This window comes from Myripristis murdjan, chromosome 15, assembly GCF_902150065.1.
Source record: "Myripristis murdjan chromosome 15, fMyrMur1.1, whole genome shotgun sequence".
NCBI classification, from domain to species: domain Eukaryota; kingdom Metazoa; phylum Chordata; class Actinopteri; order Holocentriformes; family Holocentridae; genus Myripristis; species Myripristis murdjan.
In genome coordinates, this window is record NC_043994.1 from 15,737,363 (window position 1) to 15,763,060 (window position 25,698).

Consider the following 25,698-nt stretch of genomic DNA (forward strand, 5'->3'; position numbering starts at 1 on the left):
GAATGCAACAGTAAGGTCAAGTAGAACTAATACAGTACATCCACCCCTGCATCAGCATTCATCAAAATGTCACTGGTGTCCCTAAGAAATGCTGTTTCAGTAGAGTGATGCCAGAGTAAAATTTCTCCCAAATGTTGTTTTATTGTTTCACATCCACTTTTCAAGGATTATGGCGTTGAAAGCTAGCTTGAAAATAGGTCAGACGTGTTGGGAGGTAGGGTCAAGGGTATTTTATTTATTTATTTATTTTTTAAGAATGGATTGAATGCCGGATTGCTTGAAACACTGTAGGACACAACGGTAGGTCAGGGAGCTATTTATACTGAGTGTGGGGCCAGAAGCAACTGCCCCCTCTTGGAGAACTGAACTAGATGATGATTTTATCTGAGAGACCATTTTGGCGAGGTCACACTGAGAAATTGGGCTAAAATTGCTCAGAAGGTTTGGACAAACATGGCAATTACAACATTAGTGGGAGGAGAAAAAGTCTAAACTGACACTATTGATCTATTTACATAAAAAAGTTAGAGCTTTCACAGTCAGCATTAGTAACCTGGGGGAGCAGGTTTAGCAAGTTTATCTAAAGTTTAACAGAACTCTAGGTCTATTGTGGTTGCTCAGGATGTATCATTAAATCAGTTCAAGGAGCAGAACTGAACAACTACTGCTGATTGGATTAGTGACCAGTGAGTAACAGAAAATGTGTGACCCACAAGGAATCAATAAAAAAAAAAAACTGCATATTTTTTCTTACTATTAAGACCAAAGAAATGACAAAATTAAACAAATTATATGAAGTAACTATAAAATTAGTAGTAGTATTTATTTAACTGAGGCAAGTTAAAAAAGAAAAGGGATCAGTAAAAGTCAAATTAGTCACTATAATGCCTATTAAATCAGAATTAGTATCCTACATGTAGTATCTAAAAAAAAAAGACAATAGCATTTATTGTAGTAAGTGGCAGAATAGTGACTAGTGAACAAACATTTGTTGCCTACTAGTGGGTAATTTTAAGAGACTAGTACAAAGGAATAAAATGTGGGGGAAAATGGAATAGTTACTCTTTATATTTCTGAATAGCTGGTGTGTTGTCAAAGAACAAAACACTACTTGTCATCTTTATGCCTTCCTATAAACCTTTGACCATCCTTGCAACCCAGATGAGTAACAAAAGTCTTTTATTGTAATAGTTCAAATCAGCTGAATCAAACTTAAAGGGGCAATAAGATTTTTTACTTCTGCATTGCACAAAATGATCATACGGCTAATTGAGCTGCTGATCAAGACCAGTCATGTACATTGTTAGTTAATGAGATTTCTGGCTTTGAAATCCCTCTTTCCTGCCTACAGCATCTGTTTTGGTACAAACACACATCAGCCATTGGAATTTCAAGACAATCCCAAATCTCCTCCCCAAGTTATTTCTCTCTCCACACATTTTCAACTGCTCAACCATGGAAGAGTAATGAGCAACCACTGTCACTGTTTAAGCTTTAAAATCTGACAAGTAAATGACGCAGCTGTGTTATAACTACAGTATTTTACTGTGTAATTTATTACAGCAGACTTCTCTGTTGAACCTCTGCACTAATTAGCTTGCTAACCAATTTCTGCTGAAGACAAGGAGACAAGCTCTATCTGTGGTGTTACAATTTGCAATGGTTGGGAAAGAGGTCAGCAAAGGCCATGAATTACTGAATGACCCTTTCATGAAAAAACTGTAAAATTCTTTGCCATTCTTAGAGGGACATATACAGTGTTTGTTATAGGTTTATAGTGCCCATGTAATTTTTACTCATATTTTTTTAAATGGAATGAAGTATATAATTTCTTCATCTTTGACATGCTCCTGCTTTCACCAGTAGATGGCCTCAGGTGGGTGAGAAGGTTGACCGTGGAGTCCCATTCCGATGAGGTCGACTTCCAACAGCACACTTTCTGCGTAGCTCTTGCTGCCTTCACGTGATCCTCGTACATGACTCCAAAACGAATGTTGCAAGGATTATTTTTTTATTGGGTGGTGGGGAGGGTGTTGTTTTACAGACTTTGTGCTGCAGAATGACGAGTAACCAATGCACATTATTTCCGTTATTGACCTGTTAAGTGAAATTTTTCATACCAACTATACCTTAAATTGGCTTTTCTTTTGCAGCTCTTTCACAACAACACCAACAAATCTAATTTTGTTATGCATAACAGTGCATGTCGACTAAATGTTTAAAGTTGATAACATGACTCACAATAATGAAATACATCACGGCTTTCATTTCCTTTGCATTTTCCCCTAACTTCACGCTCTGAATCGGTGTCAGCTGCATGAGTGGTATTTATAATTTCCCCGATGGCACTTGAAGGCAGCACAAAGTGACGCTTTGAACGGGAACTCCCCCCTTCTCCCTACGCAGTCACAAACCGCCTACCCATGAAAATACCACACCGACTCATCAGAGGGATTCTGTACCACATTTCAGTTGTTACTGTAGTTATTTGGCAGCAAAACCGTGAATTATTTCGACGTTAAGGTAAACACAATATATACATTTTCTCCTCCTTTTACTGTAAGCACGACTAGCTCTGCCGCTGACACACTAACTGCCAGCCCTGTGAGCTTGGCTACAAGTCTCGGAGATGTAACTAATGCTGTGTTATGCGTTAAGTGTCAACTATAAAAACTCCGGCATAAACACCGCTTTGTTGCATGCTTGGGTTCGCTGGATACTTGCTATTTGACAGCATCTCCTCCTCTTGTCATGTTGGCTGGGCTGCTCGCTGGCCTTGTGTTGGTAATATATTATCAACAGACGACAAAACAAAAACGTCTCCTTGTAATCACGATTCAGACTGGCTCTGCGCTGAAGATAATCTGTCTTTAGCGAGTAAATGTATAGTCTGTTTTTTGTTTTTTGTTTTTTTACACCAAATGTGCAGTCTGTTTTACACGAATTAATCAAAACATAGCTCATAAATACACATTTTGCTGCGTTGAGGTCAATATGAATGTACCCCAACGGAGAGTGTAGCCCCGTGTAATATTTTGTGTTAGCTAGCTAGCTAGAAATGTGTTGAAGACGCCAGCTTGATGGTCTGTTTTTAGCTCGTCAGGCTATAAGCTGTTAAGCCACACCATAGAGCGCCTGCTGAGGCCTTAGCATGAATGAAAGCATTAGTTTTCCCAGGCCAAGCTACCTGTGTTATACCATGATCTGCTGTGAGGCTGTCTCACAGGTGTGCCTGGTCGTAGTGGATCACCGACATGGTCGTATTTCCTCACCTGATCTCTCCATCTCTTTTCAAATCAACTTAATGGATTTGACTTTCTCTCTTCTACACCCCTCCCTTGCTTCCGTATGAGATCAGTTTTGTTTAATTCATCTGCTGAGGTCGAAGACCACAGAGCGGGTGACCTGATTGCAATGTAGTCATATGGCCCTATCATTTTAAGGGAGGAGGGATGAACTTTAATACAGATTTTTTTTTTGAGTATTTGTGTATTTAGCGAAAGACAGCTACAGTCCTGCAATCAGTAACTAATCCGTGTTGACTTGAGTCATCATGACAATCACACAGGCTATAGTGCAACTATCTGAAAAACTGTCACTCACACATAGACAGGTGGATACTGTATATAGAAAGCAGCAAACACAGACAGCAATCCAGATACACAAAGAGATGATGTTTGAGGAAGGTGGTGAGGAAGCAGCTTGTGCTACTTGTGCTGACAAAGACAAAGTGTGTGTGATTTAGTGTCAAGGGGGCAAAATGTTAATGCAAGTGAATAGGGTTTATTGTCGTCAGCGGTTCCAGTCTAGCTGCAGAGTAAGCCTTGGTGCCAAAGCTAAGCATGTCAGACTATGAACAAGCAAACAGGCTCGTCTGACAAGGCAAGTCAGTGTTTTTTTGTGCTTGTGGAAACAATGAGTTTGCTGTAGGGATAGCTGTGACTCAGCCCTGGACAACTGTCCCAGCTGACAACGAAAGGCATGGACCCACATTGGCTCGGATGATCAACTTCCTCTTGCCTTGAAAATGCATTTTCGTATCAGCATTTACAGTAATCTAAAGTAGTTTGTTATTCAGGCACATGGAGCAGTGGGAGCCCACTTAAGTATTGTGACCTTGACAACAGCAACATCTGAAGAGTTGCTTGATTATATCAAGAGTGAAATTACAAGTTGAAATCTTATTACCAAATTGAATGTGGCGGAGGTTTTGAATCATTCCCAGCACTGGCACCTGGATTTCAAAATGGTTAATGTAACATTTTATTTACTGTGGCATAGAATAACTTCTGCTTTGCTTTCTATATAGACCAACTTTTCTAAAGTGTGTTCATACTTCTCTCATGTCCATATATCTAAACTGCTCTTATATAACATTGGGTTATATCACCATTAGCTATCCTTTCACTTTGATCAGAGTGATAACCACATCCGCTGCACAAATCTCATCAAAAAAGGTTCCTTTTTTTCTTTTAAACACTAACATCAACCCAGGTTTGTGACCTGCAGCAGCTTTTTTTTTGTTTGTTTGTTTTGTTTTTTTTGCATGCCGGGCCATAAAACACTTGTGCTTGCATACATGCACTTTTTAAAATGTGCATGTCTGTTCCTTCTTGTGCCTCTATATGTGCTCTCCACACATGCCTCTATACTCAGCTACAAAAACCACAAAGTCCTGTCATAACACCACTTGATTGGCCTTGTTTGCTGTGCTAGATGATTGTGTCTCTGCAAGACAACAGCTATTGACTGTCATTTGTTTTCTAACACAGATTTGCCTTTGGAGCAACAATATGTAAAGGCTCAAGTCTCCTACTTTTCCCCATAATTAGAAACACATGAAGTTGTACTGCCACTCACATGATGCCCCAGTTTCCTTTCGACAGCAACTGCCTTTTGTAAATTTAGGCTAGTAGCACTTTAATGTAGCCTACTTTGTGTATTTCAGAAATGACAAGACATAGTCTAGTAGGGAGGTGGGGGTCCCATGCACCCGAAAGATATATTTTTCTAACCTAGCTTTTTGTAATCCTTAAGGTGTCTAGTAAATGATTTTTGATGTTAACAGCGCAAATTTTTGTCCCATGTATGATTTTTTGGGCCATCTTTTATGGCCATCCTGGATTTTCGACTGCGAAAAATGAAAACTTTAAACCTACATAGCTCCTGAACTATACATCACACAGAGACAACTGACCCCATTTTCTTTTTGTCTTGACATGAGGAATTGAGAAAGATGGGGATTGCCATGATTGGGTCATGTATTGTACATAAAAACTCAAATAAACAACAAAAAAGGTTAAAATTCAGCAAAATTGGATCACAGAAACTCCTCCCCCATGTACCCCATTGATATTTTTTTATTAACTTTGGTATATTTACAATCCCCAAGATGTCTAGTAAACAAATATTGAAGAGCCCAACTTGAAATATTGTCCAATGTCTGTTTATTCTGGCTATATTGGTTGCCACACTGGATTTCCTAAAACTGAAAAACGGAATTCTAAAATCGACATAACTTTTTAACTATACATCATACAGAGACAAGTGAACCCATATTAAGTATTATTTTAGCATGAACTATTGATGGAGATGGTCAACATCATCATTTTCATTATGGTTAATTATCACTCGTATCTCCTCAAATATACTGTAGCTGTATACCGTATGGAAGGAAGACGACAGTTTACCAGCAATGTCCTTTATTGCTAAACTCCAGTTACTGTAGGCCGTAACCACGCCAACAAGAACAAAACAAATTGCACAGATTAGCTTGGCTGCCCTCCCTCTCTAGCTCCCACTTTCACCCGGGGGCATGCGCGCGCGCGCACACACACACACACACACACACACACACAGTCTCCCTGACCTTCTCACCCCTGTCCCGCCCCCTCTCCCCTCTCAGCCATTCACATGCCTAGCCGAACACTCAAGGTGCATTCAGGTAACGTAACAGGTAGGAACTTAAAGAACATCTGCACCTAACAGCATCCAACATCAATATAACAGCAGGGTTGCTACACTGCCCCCCTGCTGCTGCACAGGGGGTGAGTTTAGGGGTGAGGGGGCTTGTGGGGAGTTGGAAGGGGAAACAGTCAGTGAGTCTGAGGGTGTGGCTGTTCTGTTTCTCTGGGGGGTTGTTGGGGGTCCCGGGCGCTGGAGTGGGCGTGCATCACCTCTGTATGGGGCCAACCTATCTCTGTGGAGGGCCACACGTTTCCTCCAAGGCGGCAGCTGCACCCTGTACACCACCTCCCCCAGCTTCTCCATCACCTCACACGGCCCCACCCAGTGGCAGTCCAACTTAGGGCACCGTCCCTTCTTTGCCCCAAACCTGGAAAACATGCCCTTGACCAGCATGTCAGCATCAGTCTCTGCTTCCTGATCTGATATGGCGTATGCCTCAGGCCATTTTGTAAAGTAATCCATAGCGACCAGAACGTAAGGGTTTCCTTTGTCTGTGCGCGGGAACGGACCCATTATGTCCACCGCTACTCTCTCCATCGGGGCCCCTACTGCCAGCTGCTGGAGCTGGGCGCGGGACTGATCTGGGGGACCTTTGTGCGCTGTGCAGAGGTCACAGCGGTGACAAAAGTCTTCAACATCCCTCCTGAGCTGACCCCAGTAGAAACTTTGCCGGAGCCGACGAAGGGTTTTGGAGACTCTAAAATGTCCCGATCCTGTCGTTCCGTGAGTCAGAGTCAGTGCTTTTAGCACTGACTCTCTTAGGGCCCTGGGGACCACCACCTGCCACTTGTCCTCTCCTGTAGCTGGTTCCTTCCAGGCTCTCTGTAGCACTCCATCCTTTACTCGGAGCACGGCAAACAGTCCTTTAGTGGCAGGTGAGCACCCAGCGACCTCATCCCACTGTGGTTTTCGTCCAGACTCCACCCACTGTAGCACTGGTTGGAGGTCAGCAGCACCTGCTGCACTCTCTGCGTCAACGACCTGTGCTGCCCTGCAGGCAGGCCCATCTCCACTGTGCATGGGGTCCCGCTCCTCCTCGGCGCGGAGCTCCTCCTCCCGGACCTCCCTTTTTCCGCAGTATCGGCAGCCGTCAGGAGCACTGGGGCGCCGAGACATGGCGTCAGCATTAGCGTGGTGAGTCCCAGCCCTATACTCAACTCTGAAAGCATATGGTGCCAGTTCCTCCAGCCAGCGTGCTATCTGCCCCTCCGGCTCCTTGAAAGGCATTAACCACTGGAGGGCTGCGTGGTCAGTTTGGACAGTGAAGGGCAGGCCGCACAGGTAATACTTAAAATGACTTATCGTTCTCACAATGGCTAGGAGCTCTCTGCGTGTCACACAGTAGCGCCGTTCAGCTTTGTTGAAGGTTCTGCTGAAGTACGCCACCACTTTCTCCCCCTCTGGCTCAACATGGCTCCCATCCCAACGTCGCTGGCATCTGTGTCCAGGATGAACGGCAGGTTGTGGCTCAGGGGGGTGAGGATGGGAGACTCTGTGAGCAGACTTTCAGTTGTCTCAAGAAAGCCCTGACAGTTTGAAGTCCAGGCAAAGTCACTGTCTTTCTGCTGCAAGCGGAACAGGGGTGCAGCAATACATGAGAAGCCGTGTACAAACCGCCCGTAGTAGGAGGCCAGTCCGATGAAGCTCTTCAGTTCTCTCAGGTTGGTGGGGGTTGGCCAGTACTTCACTGTCTGCACTCTCTCTTCCAGCTTGCTGATGCCCTCACCTCCGATCTTGTGCCCCAAGAACTCCAGCCCTGCGTTCCAAATCGCATACTTATACTTTTTACTTTTTGTATGTACTGCAGCTGCCCTTACAAAGTATGTAGTTTAGTATGAAATATGCATGCTAATTCTTTTTTTCCCCTACTAAATAGTATGGTAGTATGAGTATTGGAAAGCAGGGCACCTCTCTTCTCATGAAGCAGCACTTATCTGGGTGGAGCTTCAGACCCACCGCTGCTATCCGCTTTAGAGCCCACAGCAGGGATGTCAAAGCCACCTCGGAGGAGCTCCCATGGACCAGGATGTCATCCAAATAGACCAGACATTCCTGATGGGGAATGCCAGCCAGCACCTTTTCCATCAACCGCTCGAACGTGGCCGGGGCGTTGCACAGGCCAAAGCTGAGGACTCGAAACTGCCACAACCCCCTACCGGTGCAGAAAGCAGTCTTTGGACTGGCTTCAGGGCTGAGGGGGACTTGCCAGTATCCGCTGTGCAGGTCTAAGGAGGAGAACCAAGATTAGCCAGAAACCACGCACTGTCAGCCGCGGCCTAATGTGCCAGAGGCAGGCGGCGGGGGGCGTGTTTTAATGGGCCGCGCATCCCCAGTGTCGATGTCATGCTGCACCAAGTGAGTCAGGCCCATTTCCTCCTCTGTCAGTGCAAAAATGTCCTTAAACTCCAACTTCACCTGCCACAGCTCCTTCTGCTGTGCGGGGTCCAAATTGTGGCAGCTGCGCTTCCATACCTCTCTAACTACTGCCAGCCTGTCTCCGTCACCCACCGTGGGTTGCTGGTCCAGGGCAGGAGGGCATACAACCTCTGGGGAATGGGGGATGGGGAACTGGGGTGCAGGGGGGGTGGCCTGGGGTTGGGGGTGTGACACATGATGCTCTTCTGTCACTCTCAAACTTGGCCTGTATGGGGTGTAACTGTGGGGCCCCCAGGAAAGGCTAGTGTGTTCTTCCCCAGGTCTAACACACACCAGGCCCAACCAGGCCCAATATGCAGGGATCCAGCACTGCTGCAACACACACCCTTAAAGTTAATTGACAGTCCCCTCACCTGTATGGTCACTACCCCTCTTCCAAGCATAGGGGCCAGCGCACCAGTCACTGTTCGCAGCTTCACCACAGTAGGCTCCAACTGCATCCCTGCTGGCACCATGTCAGGTCTCACCAGTGTTGCAGTGGAGCCAGTGTCAACCAGGGCTGTGCATGAAGCCCCTGCCAGGGTGATAGAGACGTGGCAAAAGTTTCCAGCATGGGTCCAGTCCACCACCCTTACGGACTCAGCATCGACATCTGCTTCTGGGGGGAGTGGAGCCCCGCTACCCCAGCTGTGCAGCTGGGCTCCGTCCACTGGAAACAGGGCAGGTTGGAACACAGAGGATGGAGCCTGCACCGTCCCATCTACGCAGGCCCTGAGGCGTTTCCCTGACCACCAGTATGCTTAGAGGACAGCACGCTGATGTGGCCGGGCTGGCCACATGTCCAGCACACACGGGGGCCCCAGCGAGGGTGGGTGTTGCCGCGGGTTGATTGTAAAGACACAGCTCTGATCAGTTCAGTCAACTCAGCAGTCCAGGCTGGCTTCTCTTGGCTTGGGCCTTCTGGCACCACGGTCCTCACAACCAGCCCACCCCCACCGTGGTCACTCCAAGCAGCAGCCTCTGCAGCCTCTCTCCCCACAGCCAGCTCCAGTGCCTCCTGCAGACTGTGGGGGTGCACCAGCTGAGTTTGTATGCGCAGCTCTCTAGGGGTCACGGCTCGGATAAACTTGTCTCTGGCTAGCTCGTTCTGCACATTGGTGGACATGTGGGCATATGCTTTCCTTGCCAGAGTCTCAATGTCATTAGCCAACACACGGAGCGGCTCACCTGGTTGTCTCTGTCTGCTCGTCAGTTCTGTGCACAGGACACCGGCCTGTGTACACTGTCCAAACCACCGCTGCAGAGCCCCGACTAAAGCTCCGTAATCATCCCTCTCAGTTGGGCTAAGCAGCAGCAACCATGCCAAGGAATCATCGGTGAGGCACAGGGCTAACTGGAGTGCTTTAGTGGCCTCTGGCCAGGCCGCAACCCGTGCTAACAGTTCAAATTGAACATGGAAGGCCTCCCAGTCCACCTTACCGGAGAATTTCGGTGTCTTCACATGTGGCTGTTAACTCAGGGCGTGTGTGGCTGGCCCCACGTTGTCCCTGGTGGGCATTCCCGCGCCGGCTCGCTCCACCGCGATCAGCCCTATCCTCCCCCATTCACTCATTGACTTGCTGGAGAAAACGGTTGAGGAGATGGATGGTGAAGAAGATGAGGAACTAGATAATGATTATTAAGAGCTTCTGAATAATGAATAAACATCATTGCCTTGATATTTTGACTTATTTGAGTGAAACGTTTGTTGAACGTATATTTCAGGAGATACGAGTGATAATTAACCCTTAGATGCATGGCTCACCAAACCCTACACTCTTCCATGAGTGGGGTCAAAAATGACCCCAATTGAAATGAATGGGTTTTACGCTGTAAACTTCAGAAATGTCTTTCATTTTGGTTAAAGATAATGATTTTTATTGTATTTTAGTCAGCAAAAGAATTATTTCATGTTTGACATGTCCATTTATCACTTTTAATAAATATTTTATCAAAAAACATATTTCAAATAGGTCAAAAAAAAAGTAAACATCCAAAAATTATCCCTATTAGAAACAATGTGTTTAACGCAATATTTCTTCATTTTGGTTTTAAAATAATGATTCTTATTATATTTTGGTCAACACAAGAATAATTTCATGTTTTACATGTTCATTAATCACAGGGCTACTCAACCCATGGCCCAGGGGCCACATGCAGCCCATATGTCATTTTTATGCCACTATCATATAATAAAAATATTACTATTCTATCTAATCTTTTTGGGAGTAAAGCCTCATTTTGTTGTAACCTGATCATTTCATCATTAATCATTGCATAACAATCTTTTATTCAGTGAGGTTTGGCCTTGGATGGAAATGGAGCTGTTTTCTGTATGTTTCATTCATTTTTAGACTAGTCATGTAGCCTGTGACAAAGTTATTATTTAAATGTCCAAAACAGGACAGACATGTTTAGCTTGTGGCCCTTGGACACTGAATTGTTGCTGAATTCTGCTGAGTGGCCCCTGAGCCATCTTAAGTTGAGTAGCCCTGATTTATCACCTTTCATTTGATCAAAATATTGCTATCAATGCAGCTATCAAAACGCCAACATTCATTGTTTGTCTGTCCGTCTGTCTGTCTGTCTATGCACATCCACACATATGTACACACACATGCGTGTCTTCTCTCTTCTCACTGTGAGCAGCTGTTACAAACTACTTGTTTGTGGCTGTGAGCGTTGCACACAGGGTCACTGCATTTCCAACACTATTGCTGGCTTTGCGATCTTTGTTTCTTGGACACATCTTACACCTCTTTCTCTTCTGCTGGCCCTGTCTGCTTCTCTCCTGTGGCTGGATTGCAGCTTTTGTCATTCTACACCTTCCCATTGCTTCAGTGATGTAGGTTGGTAGGCGTGGGTTACCTTCCAGTCATCATATATATATTCTGAGGTATAAAAATGATGATAATACTTACATGTATGTTGCTGTGTAAAAATAACCTTCAGGGTGGTGAAACTGCTGGCATTAGATGTGGGGATCAACATTAGATGTATACCTGATATTCACAGTTGATAAAAATCAAAGGTTCCTAGGGTTAACCCTTGAAATTCCATAGAAAATGCTAGTGGTCATTTTTGACCCCACGAATGGAAGAGTGGGGTATTGATACAAAAAATGCAATTACTTAAAAAATATAACAATTAGATACAAATCCAAATGGCCTCATGTCAAAGACAACCTATTTGAGGAATACATGGAAGATTAAATGATAAAAATTTAAAATGACTAAGATATTGCAAAAAAAAAAAAAAAAACCACCTCCGGGGTCATTTTTGACCCCACGTATGCATCTAAGGGTTAACCATAATGAAAATGATGATGTTGACCATCTCCATCAATAGTTCATGCTAAAATAATACTTAAAATGGGGTCATTTGTCTCTGTATGATGTATAGTTAAAAAGTTATGTCGATTTTAGAATTCCGTTTTTCAGTTTTAGGAAATCCAGTGTGGCAACCAATATAGCCAGAATAAACAGACATTGGACAATATTTCAAGTTGGGCTCTTCAATATTTGTTTACTAGACATGTTGGGGATTGTAAATATACCAAAGTTAATAAAAAAAATATCAATGGGGTACATGGGGGAGGAGTTTCTGTGATCTAATTTTGCTGAATTTTAACCTTTTTTGTTGTTTATTTGAGTTTTTATGTACAATACATGACCCAATCATGGCAATCCCCATCTTTCTCAATTCCTCATGTCAAGACAAAAAGAAAATGGGGTCAGTTGTCTCTGTGTGATGTATAGTTCAGGAGCTATGTAGGTTTAAAGTTTTCATTTTTCGCAGTCGAAAATCCAGGATGGCCATAAAAGATGGCCCAAAAAATCATACATGGGACAAAAATTTGCGCTGTTAACATCAAAAATCATTTACTAGACACCTTAAGGATTACAAAAAGCTAGGTTAGAAAAATATATCTTTCGGGTGCATGGGACCCCCACCTCCCTACCAGACTAACATGGCAAGATGGAACTTTAATGATCCCTGTGGGAAAATTCAGCAGTCTTTAATTTAATATTTATCCTAAATGTAATCTGATTAGGCCTGGTGTGAAATGACTCCTGTCGGTTTAGCTCACAGATGTTCGATCTTTGTTCTGCAGTTAGACCAGAAACGATGTGTGTGTGAAGTTTCACGCAACGCTGTTGAAACGAAAACATGATGTGATGCAAATATGTGGCAAACGGAGCCTTGCAGATGTTTTTGGTTGCGAGTGTGGGGGTATTAGGTAAACAAGTTTCACCGGGTGACCTAGTAAAGACTGACTTATTTTCTTCTCTTTTGTGTTCTTCTCTTGTTCGCCACCCTCATACCTGAGATTGGGAACCCCCTGTCCTGATTTGTTTAGAGTAACAGTGGCTTCTCTCTGCATTCCATTGATGTTACTCAAGTTTCTCAGGGTGTGTGGTTTCCATCAAATTGAAATGGGAGTATCTTGAATTGAAGGGATACCAGTGTGTCATTATTTCATAAGTAGCAGGACATCATACACTTGAGTAGCCTAAATGCCTCTTTTAAAAACACAGAGAAGGCTATAGACCAGTTCTTGTCCTCATTTTTGCATGTTTTGGCCTATTTTTTAATAGCGAAATGCCACATGCTATATTGAGGCTAGGTAGTGTAATTTTGGCCAAGGCCAGGCCAAAGCCTAATTTTGTGACCACAACTTTACCAGTTAGAAAGTTTACAGCATGTTAAAAGCAAGTGTTTGTGCATGTGTAAAGGTGAAAATGGGCCTTTCCGTTTAAGGGACATTCTGTCTTGATACTCTACCCATCTGAGTATGAGTTATCTATAGTTTCGGTTTCGCTTAGCTTACCCAAATTGTTTGAAAAGTTCAATGTACTGGGCAGAGAGAGGAGTGGTGGAGATAGAGCAGGAGGCGTTGGGATGAGTGCTTTCACCTTAATCTGATCAATTTAAAGTCAATTTAAATACAAGCCTACAGCTAGTGATACTCATCTGCTCTAGATTTTTGACCCCAGAGAAAATAATTATAGGCTTACACATTGGCAAGATGCTGTTTCATGTGGTAATGAATACTATTATTCTCTTTTACATATCTCAAGTGACACCTAGACACCAGTTAACACCTCATAAAATACATTTATGATCAAGGCCCATCTTCTCTGTTGAAATAGGCCTCATTTTTCTCCTCTTCAATTTATATATTCAATTGAATTAAATTTGTTCTTGTGTCTCCTATTATGATGATTTTATAAGAGCCATTGTACAACTTTATGTGTATACAGAGGTATGTTTGCATTATGCTGTTCTTGTCAATGACAGTGGATACAGGCTGCACGTGGGCATGATTTAGCTCAATATAAACTGCCTTGCAGTTGTGGTTTTCGTGTTGGCCCCACCCGCTCCATGTGATAAGCCAGGTTTATGGCTCATGCGGAAAAGTAACACAGTGGAGTGTCTATTGTTGAAATTACATAAGTGTAGCAAGAATTTCTCGGCATGTTGGTTGCGTTTGGAACTCACGTGCAAGATTGCACACTGCCTAAAATGATAAAATACAGCACTGATGGTCACAATTTTGTGACTGTCCCTCCATCCGCGATTAGCTAATCAAAGACAAAACTGGAACCATTTGTCAGAAGAGTTTTTTCTATTTTGTAGAAGGGTGAATTTTTCTACAAGGAGCTTTCAGGCACGCGGTGATCATCGAAGTGTGAGATGCATAAATGACAGGGTATAGGGATGGTTAACCTGGAACAGCTTACTCTTTTGTTAACATTACATTAGGCCTAATGGTGTTTCATCCTTGAATGCTGCGATGCAGAAAGACGGTGCCACAGATGGCATTGCATATGCTCACATTCTTGCACATGCATGACATGGAGCTGAATTTTCAGCCCATTAAGCCCTACCTCCCGGCCAGCCGCAGGAAACCTTGACCTGTCCCCTGATTAGCCCTGCTGACTCACCATGGTTTTTTACAGCCTGATGCTTACCTTGGATAGCAAGTCCTTCTGCTACTACATTCTGTGGCTATAAAGGTACCAGGAAATACTGATAAGCCATGTTCCACCTTTCAAAATCCAGTTCTGCTTCTGTGGGCATAATCTTGTTTCCTGATATTCAAAGCATTGTTCATATTGAAAAAGTGTGCACTTGTCCTGTATACCTGCATTAATCAGGTCAAACATTTGCGATAGCCAAGTTGGAAACTAGTCAGGATCTGAATCAGTCAGTCTGAATCTGCTATATCAGCAGATTCAGGGAGGAGACATCAGCCCAAGTCCATATACTAATTGCTCCCTAGATATATTTTCTGATGTGTCTGCTGCATACATAGTTGAACAGAGGAGATGAGGCATGTTGTTTTGTCCTCGGCCCCCTGGGTCTTAGAGGACTTGACATGCTAATCAGTGACTCATGAAGCCACAGGTGGTTTTCTCATTAGCAGATAGCACCTGCCAGCACAGTGGTTGTTGTGCCATTCAGCTCTGCTCTCCAGAGTATTTCAGCTGAGCCATCCATACTTTATAATCTGTCCCATCCTCTACCTCTGGCCAGCGGTAACACCTTGCTCTGCTAATTGCGCAACTCTTTGTGCTGAGATATTGTTCTATGATAACAGCATTGCCAAGGCTTGCATGATGCAACACATTTTTCCGCTAGGTTTATTCAGTGCTCTTGTCACATTGTATTGTTGAATACTTGATTCACCTACAACATCATGTACGATGCTAGATCAACATGCTGATTTTGTAAAACACGAGCACAGTAAAATGTCTCCTTCCCTGCGTCATTTCGTGAACTTTAACTTGTCTGATTATCTGGCAAAATAAGAGATATGACATTCCTCCCTGGAAGCTAGTAATTGGGTAGCATTATGCAGTGCAGGTTTTGGACCTGCTGTTGTCAGCTGTTATGGCTAGCTGACTGATTAAAATGATTGAACTCTATTGCTTGTGCTGCTGTTTCACATGAACCGTCAAGGCTGTTATCTGAACAGCCACAATGGGCAACACACTTGAGGAAAGCTCAGTATTGTTTTGTGTGTGTGTGTGTGTTGGCATACATTTTTTGCCCAATAGGATAGCCCTATGTGCAAATTCTTACGTGACTCAGTATGACTTTTGTTATCTGAGGAGATTTCTGTGTTGATACTCGTCATCAATGGAATGATATCTGTCACAGCTTTCTGTATCTATCCATCACAAGAAGCTTAGTAATGTCTCTGTTTTGTAGGAACTGTCTGTGCTTGTGCGTGCACGTGGGAGCAGTAACATGCCAGACATCAGGGCGTGTCATTGTGACCTGAGGAGACAGGTCTAATCTCATGCTCAGGAAAGCTGTAGATCCTCCCAATACCAGACAGTTTCGGAAGCTATCAAACATTGGTGGTTTGACACAAGCAATGGAAGCCTGAGGGCAAGATTTAAAGTTTAGGTATTGTGTGTTTTTAAAATAGTTTGAAGGATTCAGCAGGCATTTTTTTTAAAGGCCACCACGTACTTTCAAACCTATGTGTAGGCTCTAGAAATTATTTGATATTGTGGATGGCCCCAGGTTGAATCCTACAGTGTCACTGACCTCATATGCTTATTTATTTGTGGTCACATAAATGCATCATGCTCCAGGCTGGGTATCATTTAAAAATTTCCAGCCATGTCCCCGCTAACACAAGCAGGGACAATAACCTGGATACAGCACATTCTGTCTTTGATAAAGAAAATGCCCAGATTAAACAATTGAATTCAGTTCAATTCAGTTTTATTTGTATAGTGTCAAACATAACATAAGTTATTTCAAGCCACTATACAGAGACCCAACAAATTTTTGCTCATCCCTTGAACCAAAATTGGTTATTATTCTTATAATTATTAATAGTTATTCTATTAGTATCTGATAAGCTAATAGTGACAGTTTTCATAGTAGGTCAAATGTCACACACTTGCCTTTATTTTCAGGTCCTATGGTTTGCTGTGAAAACTCCAGGAGTTATGATCTGCAAAATGCTGCGCATTCCTAGCATATTAGCCTATTCATTTCTGTGTTCACTGGAGCCAAGCATCTTTGAATTGTTTATCCTCCCCAAATAGTCTGAATGAAGGTGGCCTGTCTAATGCTGTTTGCTGAACACCTTAGAAATAGTTGGTATTTCACTTGTTCGAGCATGTTCCGAAGCGACCTGCACTGCTGTGTGAATAATTTGGAGCTGCAGAGATTTTGGACTATTGGACCATTTAGTTGTATAGTTTCAGTTTAAGTATTGTTGTTTTTGAGGTGTAACAGTGAATGCCAGCTGAGAGGGAACTTTGCTGGCAAAGTGACTCTGTCCATTCATCTTAGCGACAACAAAAAGCACAGACATTTGTGGGAAGGTGAGCAGTCAGACAAGCATAGTGGAGTAGACCCCTTGGCTTCTCAGTTTAAGTTTATTAAAACATAGTCATTAACCACATGAATAATGTCTTTCTACATTACAGTTCTGTCATGAAACATCCCAAAACTAGTTCTGGCTGTCACTTTTGTAATGTGTGAGAAGCTGATTATTGCTGTGTTCAGTGACCCAGTATTAAATTATACAATTTTAGCTTACCATTGTAACAAAAACAAAACCCAAAAAAGAGCGGTATTGAGGAGGACAGTATATGAAGTCAGTGATGTGGTTGATCGGTGAGGGTTAATTAAGTTGCATGCATTTACTGTTTTACATCCAATCAATATTTAGTAGGCAACCTAACACACACACACACACACACTACCACAGCCACAAGACAGACAATATTCTCAACTGTAGCTTTGTCAAGCCTTATTAGTGCTGTGGATGGATGATTATTGTAACCAAGCAATGACATCACTTCTTCCCAAAGCTATTTATTGCCATGTGGAAAATATAACCTGGAGATGACATCTATTAGCAGTGTGCAAGTGTTGTCTATTGATTTTAAAGCTCCTAACTGTAAACCTGATGAATTTGGTGACCCATTGCTCCCTTCCTCCTTGCAGACTAAAGAGAAAGGATGTATGCTTGCAGAAGAGGTGAAGCAAAATTGTCATAATGTGAACTGAAAAAAGGGAACTGGATTAAATTTGCTCTTGCAGATTTAATCAGCGGCCAAATTTAGATCAGCCAGAAGGCGCGTCCTCACTAGATCATGCTAGCAAAACAGTTTTTTTGCATAAGAGACATGGAAATTTATAGTATATACTAATTTATAAAATGTTTATTTAGCCTATATTTCTCAAATTGAGGTAAATAATTGAGGTCAGTATTTTACAAATATGGAGTTTTAAACAGAACATATCCCTGGAAACAAAGTCTTACATTATGTATTTTTGTCTCAAGAATACACCAGTACTGGTAACTTTTTATTTTCATTGTTTTTATGGCCACTGACAGATGGTTTCTTAGAAACAGCTGGGTGAACCACACTGATACCGCATTTCAGGAAGTTTCGCGTGGGTTTGTGTGTCGATGTAACTGCTCTTTGAAGTACATGTTAACTAACTCAAACCATAGCGTGGCATTGCTTCTGCACTATAGCAAGTAGGCTACACTGTTTAATTTTTAACACAAATCTCTTCCGCTGACACCAGGTTCGACCAGTTAGGTAAATATTTGCTTTGCATTGTCAGCCCGCATGACATTTTGTAGGCCAGGTGTAAAGTGAGACAGGGGAGTGTGTTGTTCCCCCATTGTCACTTTGCCTGAAATGATAAAGTTCTGTAAAGGGAGACTACTGTTTCAAAAGATTTGCACAAGGAAGAGGACAACACCCACAAGACACAGGGGAGAGAGGCTAACAAAGGATGAATAGGTTTGTTTGGTGGGGGGTGGATTTCATCTGTTTTTTGGCTGTTATGTCACTGACATTGTGTGCTGATTATATAGTGCTTATTGTCATGTTGATAGCAAATGTTAAATGCTGGTTACATGTACCATCAAAGAAATGTGCTTAGCAGTCAGTGTACCCACATGATTGATCTGTTCCCCCTACTGCAGTAGGTTCCATTTCTTAAAATAGAGTCATCTTCTGGGCCTTTTTGTGACTCTAAACATTACCAAAGTGGCTCACTTTCTGTGTCTACAGCCTGGGAATTATTGTAGTGTAGTCCAGGTGACATGTTTAAACTATCGGCTGAGCAGGAGGCAGCTGAAAATCTGCATCGGGTGCGCTTATGCGTGTTTCCTCCATGCTTAGCCACTATCAGTCTGTACTCACATCTCAGAACTGTTGTAGTTTTACTACTACCATGACCTTGCCTATTTGACAAAGACCCATTCTTTAAAACAGGAGATTTCAATTTTTTTAACTATGTTTGCTGCAAAAAACAACAACAAAACAAAACAAAACAAAAACAAAAACAAAAAAAACAGGAAGCAATGCACATCAGAGTATTCTGATGTATACTATGGGAAATGTAGTTGTGTAAATATACAGATCTAGAGGGGGGAGAGAGAAAAATTGGAAGCTTGACATGGGTGGGGTTAACACCCAAGGCTGGATGACAGAGAGCGGCAGAGAAAAGAGTGAGAGAGGAGTTGGAAACTGAGAGAGAAGGAGGTAACAGGCTATAGAAACGTGTTGAGAACTGTTTTCCTCCCCTGTTGTCACACAGTTTTGAGCAGGTGGAAGGAACGAATGAAGGAGTAAATAGCAGTGAAAGGTAAGTTCAGAAGTACCTTTTTAAAAAATTATTAAACTTGTCGTCAGACCAGGCATTTTGAGACCTCAGCACCAGTGGTCGACATGCTTCTGTACAACTCTGTAGTTTGTTTTTAATTCTCCCAAGAATATATCAGGGCTGCTGTTCAGTTCACACTGGCCAGTGATATTTGTAGCTGTGTCTATATGCTGCTGTTAGCCAGTCTGGTTTGCAACTTTGGTCTGTGTCCTCATTGGGAGTTAACACACCCAATCTGAATCTCCTCATCTCTGAAAGGCATGCTTAACCATTGTGAGTGAGTCATTTGGTTCCATTTGTGGCTGCCAGAGTGTTGGGCAGGCAGGGGACTGTGTTAAGCTGGGCTTTGGATGGTGTGTTTATGTTTGTGTTGGCTTGATGTATTGTCCCAGGGTGGGATCTCTTTCTGGTGATGTCAGATGGGCTGTCTTGTGTTAAGCCAGATCTCCCCCACCCAACTCTCATCAGACTTAACTAAGACCAGCAGATAATAAAAATCCTCCACGGTAGCTATTTGGTGTGCGGATCAATCTGTTCAACTAACTATAACCACCCCACTGCTGCACCACCAAACTTTGGTGAGTCAGAGAGGAAAGATTTATGACATATGGGAAGTGCATGTGGGGTAATGTGCTGTTTAGCTATGATGCATTTCCATGTGCAGTTTTAAAGTCTGTGTCACTTTTTCCAGACACTGACTGACTAGATGATTCAAACAGAAAAAAAGGCAAAAAAGTCATTCTAATAAACTTTATTTCTGTAGCGCTAATATTTAAAAGCAGAGTTCAAAAGATGCTTTTCAGAAAGGAGTTTAAACAAGCTGTAAAACAGGTAAAAGCATTAAAAAAATGTGAAACATTAAAAAAATTTAGATTATAAGAAATTGCTAAATAAGAAATGACACAGTATCAAAAATGGCCAAAACAGAAGCATTACATTTAAAAGCCAGTTTGTAATAGTGTTTTTAGAATGATTCTTAAAAAGTGTTGAGTTGAAGTAAAGACAGGTTTTTGATCTGGCATATAGATGTGATGTGTCCGTGCAGCATTTACTGCCTGTTCGTTCTTATTTTCTGGTTCTTGTCTATTTTTGCTGGACACACTTGGGTCTGTGAAGTGAGAAATGCACTATTTTGACACGTGGGTGTGTGTATACACATAGAAAATAAATATATTATTTGCTTTCAGGATTTATTGTGCCAGAATGTGTTTCCTATTTGAGACCACAGTGTGAATGATGATAGGCTATATTTACAGGGTTACACTGCTTTACAGCTTACCTATCTGTCTCATCAGATCTGATTATTTAAACAGCCTTTCTATTATGCCAGTAGTGATTAAACAATTTAAGCCATTGACTAAAAGGAAAAAAATGTGAGGGGGGAGAAAAATATTTAAAATATTTTAGGTAAATCTACATTTTTGTAAATACATAGCAAAACCACAGAAGAAAAACACCCCAAGCAACGGGAGGTCTGACTGTTGCTACTCTTCTGCATATGTGCTGTAAACACTGCTGGTGGACAGGACACTCGGGACCACAACTTGACATGACTGCCACAGAGCTGGAATACTCCCATGTCGGAGCCAGGGGCCATTGGCCTTTAATTACAGGGAAACAAACAAGTCTCCCTGTTTGACTCTGGCAGCTCCACAAACTATCTGCATAATATTGGAGAGCAAAGCCATCTTTGGATATATCGTTTTCTTGTTCACCGATATTAATCAAGCCTTAAAAAATATGAATCACAGTTTGGTATTACAGTTTCTGTTTGGTTTAAAAAAAGTTTCTCAGTTCCCACTCAGTTTGTTTGTTTCCTGTCAGTCTGTTCCATGATTATTGCTCTTGTGAGAATTTGCTGCATGGTTTAATTGTACACTCTGTATTGACATATGACCGGCAAAGTTGTTTTTTTTTTTCCCCCAGAAACATGCGATCAACACATTAAAATTATACAAGACAATACAATGCAATAAATAAGGAGAATATTATGAGGACAACTGGTAACCAACAGTGGAAACACAACGTAGTTCTAGACAGCAAAATGAATGCACCATGTTACATAGCAAGGCTGTTATTCAGTCAGAGGGAAGAGGAAATGAACACCAAAGCTACAAATAATATAGCTGCATAGGATATTTCACATTGTTACATAAAGCCTTGGACCTTTAAATAAACCATGGGATTGTCTATAGGGCCTGTAGGATTTGTTAGAAACAGAAGTGGGAAAAGAATCATCTGTCAAGGAATTTCAAAAATAGGGAGGAGGCTGGTCTGAGATCCACATTTAAGTTGGGTAATGCTACATGACACTCCACAAACCTTCAAAGACCCCAAGCCTATTTATATACACTTCTTTTTGTTTTTCCCTCATGTGTGTTCACCTCCTATCTTGTTTGGTAAGCAAAGCACAGACCACTACATTTAAACTAAACATATGCAGCTAAATGAATGAAATCCGCGCATGAACTGGGAGCTGGCTAAGGTTGAATAAACATAAAACAATAGAACTTCTTGTTCAGTAAACACACGCATCTCGCCCCTGAAAGAAGAAACCTCTTTGTGTTGCAGCAGTGCTGCACTTAACAGCCCTGTCCTCTTGACAGTTTGACAGATGTGCAGTTCCTATGGGTGCTGTGTTGTTGTCACATTTCCGTAGGCAAAGAAGGGAAATGAAGAGGCCTTGTAACGCTCATATAGTTGCATCCTGTCTACCCCCTACTCTCTGTTTCTGTAGTTCTCTGCCCTCAGTCAGTACTGGGCACAGACCTTGCCTAATCTGATTTACGTGTGCTTTGAATGAGGCAGAAACATTTAAGCAAAACCTGCTGCTTAGTCATTAAGGGTAGACTACCCTCACTATGAACAAAGATATGATATGGGCTAATGTGTAAGCTGCAAACAGCTGCCTGCCTCATGCTGTTAGTGTGAGTTTTTTTTGCTCATGGAGGATTAATTCAAGGCTAGCGAAAAGCAATTTATTGTTGTATCTGTACTCCAAGTGCTAAGAGTATTTCTTTCTAGGCCTTCCTCACACTGGAATCCCTGGTGGCTCACCTGGGTAAATACAGGTTAGGCTAAATAAAGGATTGGTTTGTTTTTCCCCTGGCCAGCTGAGTTGAGTTGTGTGAGGTTATTTCTACACTGGTTTCCCTTTAAGCTGATTCATAGAGCAAAGGTCCTCAGCACACAGCTGACTCAGTGACAGCTAATCTCTGATCTTTCTCAATTGTGTACTGTTAACAGATGCATGTAAGTGTTTTCTGGCTTTTTCTTTTGCTTTATCTCTACTAAATAGTATGTTCCTTTTGCATTTTTTCACACTGGGATCTCACAGAGTAAAGCTGTTCCAGTAATCTGTTTGTATTCATTCCATGTATTTTTTTTTTTAAACACACACTTCACATTCTTTAGTGATTGTATCAAACATTGGAATCAGGGTTATTGGGTCAAATTGTGCTCCAGACCTCAGCAGGAATAAATCTGATGCCAGGTGCTCTCAGAGCGTTAGATGGCCTTGCTTAAAACCCATTAGCTTGCCCTTGTTCTGCTGGCCTAGATGGGCACGGCTATGAGCTGAGTTAAGTTGAGGTGAGGTAGGGATGTGGGGTTTGTTGCCCTGCCAGCCAGACAGTCAGTGTGTTGAGCTGCTGCTGGCCTGAGCTACACTGTGCTGGCTGATTGCCCTCTTGACGGGTGGGGCCATGCAGCCCTCAGCGTTGACCTCCACTCTGATTTATGGGTTCTTCCTTCTTTCCCTCCCACCGTCCCCCTTTCCTCCTATCCACTTGGATCCACTAGATCAGGGCTTGGCCCCCTACTGAACCTCCTAGCACTCCTCCAAACACTAGCAAAGCCATGTGTCCATCACTGACTGTGCACTCTGTAAACAAACCACAGATACACAGCAGATGTGTGTGATTTCATCTCCTTGTTAATGCTATACTTTTGCTTGCTGTTGCTTGAAGACTGGATGAGATGTACAGTGCTATCCAAGACGAAGTAAAGGACATAGTGTTTGGAAAGTGAGAGCCATGGAATTACGGGTAGGTTAATATGTATCTGCTTGATTTAAAATTATACAGTTTGAAGAGGAACTCAGTTTATTACATTTTAGACCTATTTTTTGTTGTTTTGAATGACAAATTGATGTAGTAAGCTGGATTACATGGTCAGTAAGCTTAATTTTTGAGAAGTAACTTGTCAGTATATTACATCAAACTGCACAAATTAAGACTCATCTCTGTCTTTGGCCCTGTCTCTTCTGTTTTTACTGAAATTAGTGATTAATCACTGCCTGAGTGTGTCGTTTTCTCCTCCCATCACTTAGGCTTGCTATCAGTTCACCTTGAAATTTGTTTACAGACTATGCTGTGATTAATAGTGGTTTTGGTTTTGAAGTAGAACCTCCATTGGGTTTTCAGAACTACTTTAGATAGCCTAAGTTTTCAGATTGTTGACAGTATAGTGAAGAGGGAATGCGCCACCCTTTTTTTTCCTTTCTGCAGAGCAGTGGCCTTGATTCTGTCAGTTTTACATGAAAGCAGCGGTCTCATGTTGCATCAAAAGTTTCTCTTTGGATCTGTGTATAAAACAGCTAATCCACACAGGATGTTACCACTGAAAGGTTTTCCTGCTTTTACCTTTGCTATTAGCAGCATGGATCAAAGAAAGGAAAGGTGCTGGTCGATTTAGTGCTTATAGTGTTGTTCTTGTTGTAAAAGCTTTTGACTGGTGTGAATAATTAATACCATGTTTTATGTGGGTGAAATGGAGCTTAAGTGGATCCTATGGTGATTTTCAGCAGTTCAGAAACAGGCAAGTGTTGTGGGTGTTGTGGTCACATTTTCATTCACAGAATACACATTTTGGCTCCTAGGGTATCATTTGCAGTATATACATAAATAGATGTGAACTTTGCTATAAAATTTCTGCTAGCTTTTTTTTAATTCACCATTACAAGCTGTAGGCCTATACAAATAGCTTATACACTGGTAAGTGACCTGTCATTTTAGCCTGTGAACATACATACTACAATCAGAAGAGGTCCTTGGTCATACAATTATAACTATGCACAAAAAATATTGGGCAGATAGTCCCAGTAGTATGTGAGATTAGGTGCAGACACACACACACACACACACACACACACACACACACACACACACATACACATACACACACACACATACATAACCAAATGCATGATCCCCTCCAGTTTGCTGCCTTGTGGAGATAAAAATGGATACCATGACAAGCCTACACAGTATATTTGTGGAAGTGAAAATGTAATCATCATCACATTTTGAGTCTCAGCATTTCTTTTTCCTCTTTAACAGGATTGAGGGGTACAAGGAAGCAGATGAGGTGAAAGAGGCCAAAAGAGGGTGTTGCGTTTCACTTCTAGCTATCTCCCCCAACCGTGACCCTGCTGCCTTTTGCTCTATCACCCCATAACTCCAAGGGGAGACTGGGGTCCCTCAGGGTGCCCCTGTTCAATGCTCCAGAAACACCATGTGCCACACCTGGAGAGGACTCACCACTGCCCCATAGACAGCCAAGACTCCTGCGCACCCTCCCTTTTTGTCCGAGGACACCACTAACTTCCCACATTCCCTACTGGCCAAGATGAAGAAGGTGGGGGCATGGACAGCAGAGGATGTCTCCCACTGGTTGAGCGAAGAGGGGATGCAGGAGTACGGCGATGCCCTCCGACAAATGGACGGTGCCACTCTGCTGCGGCTCACTGAGGCAGATTTCCAGATGCCGCCCCTCTCTCTGGTGTCTTCGGATGGTGGGCAGCAGTTGTTGGAGCGATTGGAGACACTGCGAATAGAGACCCACATCGAGGCTCACAAAAACGGTCATGCCAATGGGCATGTCAGCGGGCTGCCCAACGGGACTAGCAAGCCCCAGAGGAACGGTTCCCTGGGGAGGAATAACTTCAAGGAGATGGTTCACATCCCCATGCCAACGATGGAGGACGCACGCTCGCGATTCCCTGCTGAGTGGGGGAAGACAGGTGTAGCTTTCATCTATGCGGTGGTGTGCTTTGTCACCACCACTGTTGTAATTTCAGTCGTCCATGAGAGAGTACCAACCAAGGAGCACACCCCACCCCTGCCTGATAAGTTCTTTGACCTGTTTGACAGAGTAGAGTGGGCCTTCTCCATCTGTGAAATAAACGGCATGCTTCTGGTGGGGCTCTGGATCATACAGTGGACTCTGCTTAAATACAGGTAAACTTTACCTCTTGTGGTTTAATATTTGAAGTTTGATTTAAAAAAAAACAAAAAAAAAAAACAAGCTCAATCTCTCCTATCAAGATATAAAGTTGAGTTAAGCAATAAAACACATCGTTCCTCATTTTAGTAGAAACAAGGGTTACCATTTTATAAGGTGCGACAGGCTGGCTTGTGGGATACATGTTTTTCATCATGTATCTATTGATTTTGTTATTCAGCTGTAAATACACCCTGCTGTTTTGTTATTCCTGTTGCTCATGCTTGTACTTGAGCTTTGCAAGTTCCTGTGTCACTCTACAGCAACTGATCAGATGTGGAAGGGAATCTTAGGAATAAGAGTTGAATCAAACCGAACACTACACAGTAGTACTTTGAGCAAACTCTAACCACTTATAACCTGGTTTACTTT

The 25,698-nt window shown here is 42.6% G+C and overlaps 1 protein-coding gene across 3 annotated transcripts in view; it reads left to right on the forward strand.

Moving 5' to 3' along the window:
* The first annotated feature begins 2,386 nt into the window (after positions 1-2,386).
* Positions 2,387-25,698, forward strand: part of sgms1a (sphingomyelin synthase 1a) — a 29,358-nt gene continuing 6,046 nt past the window's right edge. Inside the window, exons 1-3 of one of the 3 annotated variants that reach the window (XM_030069956.1) lie at positions 2,394-2,523; positions 23,013-23,090; positions 24,384-25,283. In XM_030069956.1, the coding sequence (XP_029925816.1) occupies positions 24,673-25,283 (611 nt within the window). In that variant the 5' untranslated portion in view covers positions 2,394-2,523; positions 23,013-23,090; positions 24,384-24,672. Of the gene's footprint in view, positions 2,524-18,703; positions 19,027-23,012; positions 23,091-24,383; positions 25,284-25,698 lie in introns of those variants that run through there. The other 2 variants (XM_030069955.1, XM_030069957.1) reach the window with 2 other exon arrangements.